The sequence below is a fragment of the Limulus polyphemus genome, unplaced genomic scaffold, assembly GCF_000517525.1.
Source record: "Limulus polyphemus unplaced genomic scaffold, Limulus_polyphemus-2.1.2 Scaffold1132, whole genome shotgun sequence".
Classification (NCBI taxonomy): Eukaryota; Metazoa; Arthropoda; class Merostomata; order Xiphosura; family Limulidae; genus Limulus; species Limulus polyphemus.
This window is the reverse complement of record NW_013666742.1, coordinates 5790-16329: the sequence shown is the minus strand read 5'-3', so window position 1 is coordinate 16329 and position 10540 is coordinate 5790. Positions and strand designations below refer to the sequence as shown.

Below are 10540 nucleotides of genomic sequence, written 5' to 3'. Positions count from 1 at the left end.
CCTGTTTGTTTTAGCATCAATGAGGACATTCATAACGCTAAATGACTGTTCTATTTTGGGTCCAGTGAAAATACTAAGACAAGTTCTTACTACCTTCCCAAGAGCTGGATAGCAAGGCATAACCTCTCTCCACCAGTGATCCAGTCGGGTGCTGTCATTTATCCCAGGTAGGGTTGGATCTGTCTGTATTCTTGAGACTTCTCTCAAATACTGATCCTTTGATTTGCCATCTTGATCAGTCACGTCATTGAATGATAATTAAGAAATTATTAATAAGAAAGTCTTCTGGATATATCCGGAAATCCGAATATTTCTAAAAAATCCTGAAAACCTCCGGTTTTCTTCCTGAGAAACAAATTTTTTAAAATCATTTATCGGATTTTGGTGTTCCATGCCATAGATAAGCGTTTATGCAATCGCGCGGTTTGTTTACATTCGGTGACAGGGCGCCGCCATTTTGTAGTCTCGCAATGCTTGCTGGCATGTACGAGACCTTGTATGCTTATAATGCAAATTTCATGTCATGTGAACGAGATTTTATCTCGAAAACGTGCTTTAGAAAACGCGGTCATTCTTTTGTGTACCGTTCTATTGAGCGAGACAATTGAAGAGCCTTATCTATTCAAAGGTGTTTACCGAAGCGATAATAGATCAAATGAAATGTACAAACAAGTAGATAGGTCGGTGGATATCAGTAGCATAGAAGGAAAGGTAAAGAACAAGTTCAAATGGTCGTGGCTGGAGGAAAAATATGTAAATGGTGACTTTTTATCGGACTTTGTGAGGAAAGTGGACAGGCCAGGATATGCACTATGCGCGTGGTTAGTAAATTTTACTTTATAGATCTATTAAAGTTTATAATCATTTCTTGTACTGGAGTTTTAGAAAATCGTTAATAATTTCTTAATTATCACTCAATGACGTGACTGATCAAGACGGCAAATCAAAGGATCAGTATTTGATAGAAGTCTCAAGGATTCTGCATATAAGATTAATTTATATTCTGGCATAACATCCTGTATATGCATGAAGATCAACTTGTATAAAGCAAAGGGCTTTTCCATAATATAATGGTTAAAAGCCCAAAACATAACAGCATTATTTGGTTCAAGTGTATTTTGTAATATTATTTTAAGACTGACAGATTTGTATAACGTTCTCATACAGTAAAGTAACAAAATACACTTGAACCAAATCACACTGTTATGAACTAGGATGGCCCATGAGCCAGCTGGCTGGTCTGCATTACCATGGTAGTGATGGTAATGGCAGCCAGCCCCATTCAGGGATCCATCCCTCCCAGACGGAAGGATTCAAGTTCCAGACACTGACTTCAAATTTGCTGAAGTCAACATTAATGGCATGGGCTGCTGCTGAATCAATTGGAGGCTTGGCTCCTTCAAGGTCAATGAAGCAGTCATCACTGCTACTCCCTCCATCACCAGTACATTCACTGGAGGTTTGAACTCCATGGGACCTCCCACAGCTAATGGGGAGTACTCGGCCCCAGAAAACTTTATGGCTAACATAACAGTGGATGCAGCAAGCTCTCCTATGTATGATGCATTGGAAAAGAAAGCATATTCATTCATAAGCTTGGCTGTAGTGCACACCAGCCTGGCTCCAGGAATACAAGGTATGGCCATGTATTCCATTCCTTCACTGTAAAAGTCTTGGGTGAATTGGTCTCTTTTAAGTTGGCAGTATGTAATGCAGCTTACACAGGTTTTCAGGAAATAACCCTAAATAGAAAAAGTCCAGATTGAAAACATAAAGTCAGGTGAATTCCAATTGATCAAAAGTTCAGCCAGATGTGTAGGTTTAAAAAGGTTGTAACTACTGGATTACATCATAACCTGCCTTGAAATCCTTTAGAGATTGTCATAACTTTGTATCTTGTTCAAGTGAAATCTCTATGGGCTTCATATGTACTCACACCCTATATCACACATAGAAGATGTATCACTAATGCTTCTGAGCTTCCCATCCTCTATGGAAATCAGGCAATTTAGTCCATAGATTTGACTGTGAACATGACTTGAGCACTTGGAGAACAAGGATCACCACTTCCTTTCAGTCAGTGATTCGACAATCAGAGACTATCCTAGCTCATGTAGTGATCAATGCTACTCACACCCAAATTGATTTGGGAAGCTGTCGCTCAGCCAACTGTTGGAGCTTTCATTTGCTTCTGACTTTTGGTTTATCTTGGGCATCCAGATAAGTGCTTTCAGCTCTTTCCTTCTCATTGTTATAAACCAACATGACTTGTCCTCCTCTCATTCAACAGTCTCAACCTCAGACTCTTTGTAAAACCAATGCACAATAGGTTCATCTGTGATGTGTGGACCCAGCTTATCAGCATGTTCCACATGCCTCACATCCACTGTAACTCATCTGACACTGGATCAATCTGATGGAGTACATGGTACAGATCTGTCCAGCCAGATTCAAGCTGTTTCTGTGCTGGGTGAATAGTTGGTTCCTGGCCTAGGCCAGTGAGTTTCTCTCAGCATCTCATCCAGATGCTTTGTTAAATCACAGGTTTTTTCATGATCCATGGTCACCCTGGCAGGATACATCTCAGCTTGGAGAGGCTCTCTTCTATCTCATGGTTTGCAGGTTGGTACCCATTGTTTCACCTGCTAGTGAAACAGCTTTGATTAGCATAATTTTTCTACCAGCAGCACATCCAGTCCTTCTCAAGTGGTCCTCACCAGAGCTGGGGTTGAGTTATTCTGGCTTGCAGCAGCCTGGGAGTTCTGTAGAGACTACCCCATCAAATCTCGGACTCACCATGCTTCTCTTACTCCAAAATCAATCTTCAGGGGCAATGCCCAATATGCCATTCTGGGTGCACTACACATCAGCTAATCCTTCCTAGTTTGCAGCTGCAGAGAAATCAAAGTCATGGACCTTTACATGAAGGCATTTTGATATCACAACCCCCTTTTAGAAAAATGTGACATTGAGTTTATAACTGTAACTTTTTTCTCCTGAGGAAGTTTGGCAGAAGGTTGCACTGACTGGTTAAATGCTCTTTGCTCCATTGTTGAACTCAAGATTTCACTTAATCAGAGCAACACTGCCTCAGAAAGTGGCTGTCTCTTTTTCATGTTGTGCCATCTAAACTCCTTTTCACATGATATGCTTTCAAAATCAATCAGTGACAGTTGGATTAGTGTCCTTCCACTCACCAACCAATCCCTCTTATTCTCATTGCCAAGACTTTAGAATGTATGGTTAATGTCTAGCTCACATTCATTGGTTTATCTGAACTGTTTTTCTATTGTAAAATAGTTTTTCTACAGGAAAAAGTACAATAAACTGTTTATATGTTCTTCAGGTGTAAAAAAACACTGGGAAAGTATCCTCTACAAGAAAAGCATTTGTCAGACAATTATATATTTTCCCTAGAAATGCATACATCTTTTCTTGCATTTACAAATAAAGACAAGGTTGATACTTGTTTATAATAACATGCTTTTCCATGTGTAGTACATGTACACTTGACTGGAACATCCGTGATAGTATTTCATATCTAATTATTTAAAATCTGCCACTCTTAACTGTATCATACACTTTAATATAAAGTTGTTTCTAACATTTTTTAAGATGAGTTTAAAGAACTAAACAGTTTTATTAATAACAAGCAGGCCATGCTTTAGCCATGTGCCGATCTTTTGTATCAGTGCTTGCACAGTTCAAGAATTACCTGAGTAGATCGTTTTGAAATCCTGCTAACTAACAATATCCAGGGTTAGTAGAAATACATTAAATATTAAGTGACTTATATTAAGATTTATTTAAAGTTGTCAGTGTGAAGCAGGTTATCACGTTTAAATAAAAACACACAAATTGCACATAATCTCTCACAAATATCAGTTTATTAGCTTCAGTGAAATTACATTAAGCATAAAATCTTGTAGTAAAACCCTAACTTATTAAGACACTACAATGTGTGTTTACTTTAAAAATATATACAAAATGTTAAATCTTATTCCCTGTTTTTTTGTATGTCATTTTAGCCCATTTATATTTGTAAACCTAAACAACTTGCAGTTTTTATTTTTAATCATGATGAGTAATAAGTTCATTTGGTGCTAAAGTATACCTGATACTGGCAGTTAGTTTTCAGTCTTTACTAAAGTCTTTGCAGTAAAAAAAAAAAAATTTTTTTCTAAATATTTTTTCATATTTACTTTATAGAATGGAAGTCTGAGAACAATTTTGACTTGAACATTTTATTAATGTTTTGTTGACTTATGGGAAAACTAATATATTTGTAGGATAAGCATTATCTACAGCTTTGAGTATAACTACATTTTTCATCACATACAGGCAGTGGTGGGATTCAAAATTTTTAATAACCCGTTCGCCCACTCCTTACCCCCCTTATTGAAATTCTTTATTTATGTACTTTCCTTTAAATATTTGTGATTTAAGACTTAATTTTTCAGATCTTGGTTTATTCCAAAAAAAATCAGATAAAACCTGTTGTCGGTTAATTTTTGGGGCTAAAATTTAATATGTCAATAAATTTTGAAGTTTAATAACCGCTATGGAAATCAAATTAATAGGTATAAAAATTATCGAATCTAATTACCTACTCATGATAAAAAAGGATTATATAGTATTATAATAAGTAACTTATTATTTATACGAAACAAATAACACCGATAAAATGTCTAAACACATGAGAAACACACTACCACTACTGTGTCTAGGCATGCACTGAAGACTAAAGCCAACCGCCAATGTTCTCCCATGGCGGAATAATGTGCCCACCCAAGCTCTGTGCGCATGCACCAGCATATGACAATGACAAGCCACGACCTACCAAGGCATTACGTTAAGAAAAACATTGTTTTTGTTTATGTTGACACTTGCAAATATACGAACAATTTTTATTGAATGTTTTTATAAAATAAATATTCCTTATAAAGAAAAATCGTGCACAGACTGAAAGGATTAAGGACCGGTTTGGCGACCTCTGGAAATTTTAGGAACCTATTTGCACGAACAATTGCGAACTGGCTGAATCCCACCACTGCATACAGGGTGTCCCAAGTCAGTTGTCATTATAAAACTGATGAATTTAATGTTTATTTTACATGTGTTTTAGATAATGACACTTAGCACTGGAAAACGTGTGTAGGTGATCTGTATGCATGTACAGACATTCAGCCTATGGTGACCAACGTTTGAGACACCATATATATATGTATATATATATTAAAATTTGGTTTTCACAGTCATCACTATCACATCTGAAGTTCCAATTTTTCTTCCTACTTTTAGAATTGAAGATTGCAAAACTGACCAAGTACACGTGCTTTAATCTGAAGAAATGGTAGTTATCTAGTTGAAAGGTGGTGGTTCATTGTATGGAAAACAGTTTAACTATACATATATTTACACAGTGCTTCAAAATACTAACTGTAAGACCACATTTTCAGGATATTCCAAACACCTCCTCTTGAGAAGGAAGTGGCTTAATTTGTGGCCCTATCCTTGTCCAGATGAAACACATTTCAGGTCTAGATGGTTGAGTGGGATAAGGACTGTGATGTGCTTTGAAATATTCTGCTGGAGCATTACACACAAACTCCAAACAGTCTAATTTCCTTGGAATATCTTCTTCTGGTCCTACATGGAACAGAATATTACTTTTATACATACATATAATAAAACCAAATAAAATTTGCTGAATAATAAGTGGTTAGATCCCAACTGCACCTAAAAATTAAATAAAGTCACCAAATGTTTAATAACAAGAAAAACAATGATGACCACATGTATATTCAAACCAGGCTTACAGGTTAAAATTAAAGTGTGCAACTGATTGTCTCCCATACATCTCTTACTACAAAAAGAGCATCTGGCTGAAGAGCAGTCTTATTACAGCTACTAAATCAATACCAACCAAAAAAGTAAAAGGTACAATACTTCAAACCTGGTGGTGCTTTAAATATTATATATATATATATACACATAAACACTGATGGGGAACATGTATAATAAAAAATATATATTAAAACCTAAATTACCATCCATCCCCAAAAAGGTATTGTAGTACTCATCCTTATGATGATCAATACTAGACTAATTTTGGTTAGTATGACACACCCATACACATAAAATGATAGTATTAAATATTACCCTTCCATCTAGGCGTTTTTCAAGGAACTTGTCACATTTTTTATAGGTATGTCAATAAAACACCAAGAAAATCTGTTACTACTTTTTTTTACGTTCATGCTGAACCACATTCTAATGTTCTGGAAAAGACTCACCAATAATATATGTTGCAGGATCAAAGTAGTCTTTTGGACTGGACTGTGTTGGAATGAGCCAGGATAGCACAGCACTCTTCTCACAATATTGGTCCTGTAGCAGTCCCCGAATCTGAGCATAGTACACATCACCTTCCACGTCAACCACCGAGACAATATCTCCCACCTGATAATAAAACCCCTAAAGAAGATTGACAAAAAAAAAACTTTTGTTAGAGCACTTGACTAAAATTCTATATGCTATGATATAAGTAAATACAACAACCCTAAAATCTGGTAAAAAAAAAGCTAATAGATAATAATATGTCTTGTTACATCAAAATAATAATTTTTACTCACCTTCTTATTTACTAGTTTAAAACCAGAGCTCATCATACTAGCTGGTTTACAGTATACAATGTTTTAGTTGAAATTAATATTACTGTGTATCAGACCTTATTACACATTACTTGATACCAAAGCTCATCAGACTAGCTGGTTTACAATGTTTTAGTTGAAACTAACATTACTGTGTATCAACCAGTAATTCAACAACACCTTATTACACATTACTTGATACCAAAGCTCATCAGACTAGCTGGTTTACAACGTTTTAGTTGAAACTAATATTACTGTGTATCAACCAGTAATTCAACAACACCTTATTACACATTACTTGATACCAAAGCTCATCAGACTAGCTGGTTTACAATGTTTTAGTTGAAACTAACATTACTGTGTATCAACCAGTAATTCAACAACACCTTATTATACATTACTTGTTACCAAAGCTCATCAGACTAGCTGATTTACAACGTACAATGTTTTAGTTGAAACTAACATTATTGTGTATCAACCAGTAATTCAACAACACCTTATTACACATTACTTGATACCAAAGCTCATCAGACTAGCTGGTTTACAGCATACAATGTTTTAGTTGAAACTAACATTACTGTGCATCAACCAGTAATTCAACAACACCTTATTACACGTTACTTGATACCAAAGCTCATCAGACTAGTTGGTTTACAGCATACAATGTTTTAGTTGAAATGATTGTTACAGTACTTCATCCATTTACAAGTCTTGGGTAGAACTAATAATAATTTTTAATCTTTACTTGTTATGTAATGTTTCCATCATTTTTTATAACTTTTCAAATAGTGATGACCATCAGCTGTTTATATTTAACTAAATACTTCAGGTTGAAAATTTTTAATTACTGATTTTTAAAGAAGCCAATAAATTATTTACGTAGCAAAAGCTAATTACTTTAAGCTTGTATGTCTCCAAGAAAATACAGTTTTCATGGAATAAATATACCTGTTAAGGCAATTCTCCCACCAGCAATTGCCAACTCAACTGTATTTTGAGTTTCATTTATTTACCATATTAATGTCTGAAACCAACAGAATTAAGACATAAATGCACTTATATTATGACTTCTCATACGCTTTAGTTAGCATTAGATGAATAATCATATTTGTCACTGATATACAACAAAATGTAATTATACATTTTATAGCATTAATCACTGAAAGTAATAAATCCTAGTTAACTCATCCTAATGGAATTTAGATTTGGTACCATTACAATAATAGACATTTAGACATTGATTTTTTTGTGAATGAAATGATGAACAAGCATGAAAAACTAAGCTAATTTTGACATAGTTTATTTTTAGCCACATAGTGCTCAATTAACAACAAAGATTGGCAAAGGAATATAAACTGTCTTGTCTACTGTCAGCAGTACAGAACGGTGTTCAGTAAATAAGAAAACAAATGTAATGCACCAATGTTTGTATGAATTTGAAAATGTTAATTTTTTTTTAGTTTTCCATTACTGATCATGAATTGGAGCTAACACACACACACACACACATTTACTTTTCTTTCATGCGCACAAAAACTTAAAGTGTAGAGGGATTTGAAACAAAAGGGACATTTGAGTGACTGCTAAGACCAACAGCTGGTATGGTAACCAAGAAAACAATTATTAATATAAAACCAAGCTAACCCTATTACTATCTCAAAGTCTTTTATGAAATGATATTCCTATGATTTATATGCTACTGTGGCTAGACATAAAATATATTTAGGATATGTTCTAAAAGGAGCAGTGTCAGTGCATACTTTATGCCTAAGACACTATAATCCAAACTTATCTAAATAGGAGGATTATTACAAGCTTTTATAAAATAATTTTTTTCTAATAGAGATACCATAATTTTTATATTATACATACTCGTGTATGTATTGATGTTCCACAGCAATAACAGAAGCATATCACAGAACAAATTTAAAATTATATTTTAAAGTTGCACTTTAATTTCTAATATCAATAATCTCTATTCTATAAATAGTACTATTATTTGATGATATTATATGTTAAAGGTCTTTATCACTACTTGTTTATAGTTGAAAAAAGGAAGAACTACAGAACACTCCAAAAAATATATATTAACATCTATGATGTATACAATTACTTTCAGACTTTGGAAAGGAAGATTGAATTTTTTAGGAAATTTTGCCAAAGCTGAAAAAACTCATTTTTCAGAAACTTTCATACCATAATATATAGATGTGAAAAAATAAAATTTAATTTAATGATGGCTGATCATTTGAAACTTTTACATATTACTGCTGAAATAAATTAAAATTACAAGAAAAATAAAAACAAATATTTTAAGTTACCTTATAGTACACACAGTCCGATGTTACAGGTGAAGCAACAGAAGTTGGAGCTTTGGTGGTCTGGAATAATTGATATATATAAGTTGTCTTATCAATATGTATATTAATACATACGATCAATATTTGTTATTTATACAGTATTTATGAAAAATTACACCATTCACAAATTTATAAACAACTAAAATGAGGGAAATATTCTGACTACTGACATTCTTGAAGTTTAATAGCCTGTCATTTATAGCTAATACAGGAAAAAAATGTAAGAAAAATCTAATCCAAGTCCTAAATTATTAAAAAACAAATTATGATAAACATCCATAATTGATTATTTCAACAATAGCAAACACTATATATTTATAGACATCAATATTTTCTGTTTAAAATTATAAAACTTACATGTACATATAAAAAAACGTATTATGATAACTTGTTACCATCTTAGCTGATCTTCTATGAACTTGTTCAAGTATATCTACATATTTTGGAAGATATGGACACCATACTTGAATACAGTATTCTAGGTAAGGTCTGATAAGTGATTTGTACAACCTAAGCATCACATTACATTCTTTATTTTGAATAGTTCTCTTAATCCTACATTTTTTTTTATTATTTGGGAACTTGGAACTGGTATATAGTTTTAAGGAAGCTAGTAGTGAAGATGTGCAATTTGTACATAGAGTTTATAGGCTGTAAGAGAAGTTGGAGGCTATCCTAATTAGAGTAGAGGTACTAGATAAAGAGAAGTGTAACTGTGGGAAATGGCAGCAGGGTTTCAAGAGGAGCTTAAGCTTTTACATGCAAGGGATACATCAGCTAATAATGACTTTCAGAAAGTTAGAAAGAGTACTTTTAGGGCTAAAAGTAGTGGATTTAACTGTAATGAGCCTATTCTATTGAGCAACAGATTTCAGTCCTTGGCTTGTAGAGATGAGAAACTATTGGAGTGAAGGAAAACAAAAGGGTCAGAGAAGGATGTGGATGATAAGGAGGTTATAGGAGATTCCTTGACAAGGCATGTGGACAGAATAGTCTGTGGTGTAAATAGGGAAAAAAATTATATTATGCTACCCAGGGGCAAAGGTGGAGGATATAACTGACATAATAAGAGATATAATAAAGAGGGCTAGCAATGATGCAGTTTTTTTAAGCACATAGGGCTAAAGATGTAGGGCAGAGGAGCTAACTAATAAATACAAGGAGTTGATAAAGGCATTTAAAGAAAAAAAAGCCACAACTTAATTGTGTCAGGGATACTGCCAATTGTGAAAGTGAAATTATAAGTAGGTCACTAGGCTAAATGCTAAGCTTAGATTAATATGTAAGGATGAACAGATTGGCTGGTTGGACTTGTGGGATCAGTTCAATGGGAGAAGGGAGCTTTTTGGAATGGGTGGTTTACATTTAAATAGAGCAGGGTCTGGCTTGTTTGCAAAGGTTATTAACTCAGCTGAAGGGAAGTTTTAAAATAGGACTAGACAGTGGTGAAGATCACAATAAACTAGCTGCATAAAAAGTAAGTTCAGAAAAAGTTTGGCATAGGAAATGAGTATAGAAGTAGTTATA

At 34.0% G+C, this 10540-nt stretch overlaps 1 protein-coding gene across 1 annotated transcript in view; it reads right to left on the bottom strand.

Annotated features, from left to right (window-relative positions):
• Nucleotides 1-3870: 3870 nt before the first annotated feature.
• The window catches only part of LOC106462283 (GATA zinc finger domain-containing protein 1-like), a 10911-nt gene continuing 4241 nt past the window's right edge, over nucleotides 3871-10540 (bottom strand). Inside the window, exons 2-4 of the mRNA XM_013922184.2 lie at nucleotides 8975-9034; nucleotides 6297-6477; nucleotides 3871-5649 (exon numbers count right to left, since the gene is read on the bottom strand). Coding sequence (XP_013777638.1) covers nucleotides 5456-5649; nucleotides 6297-6477; nucleotides 8975-9034 — 435 coding nt within the window. The 3' untranslated portion in view covers nucleotides 3871-5455. The remainder of the gene's footprint in view (nucleotides 5650-6296; nucleotides 6478-8974; nucleotides 9035-10540) is intronic.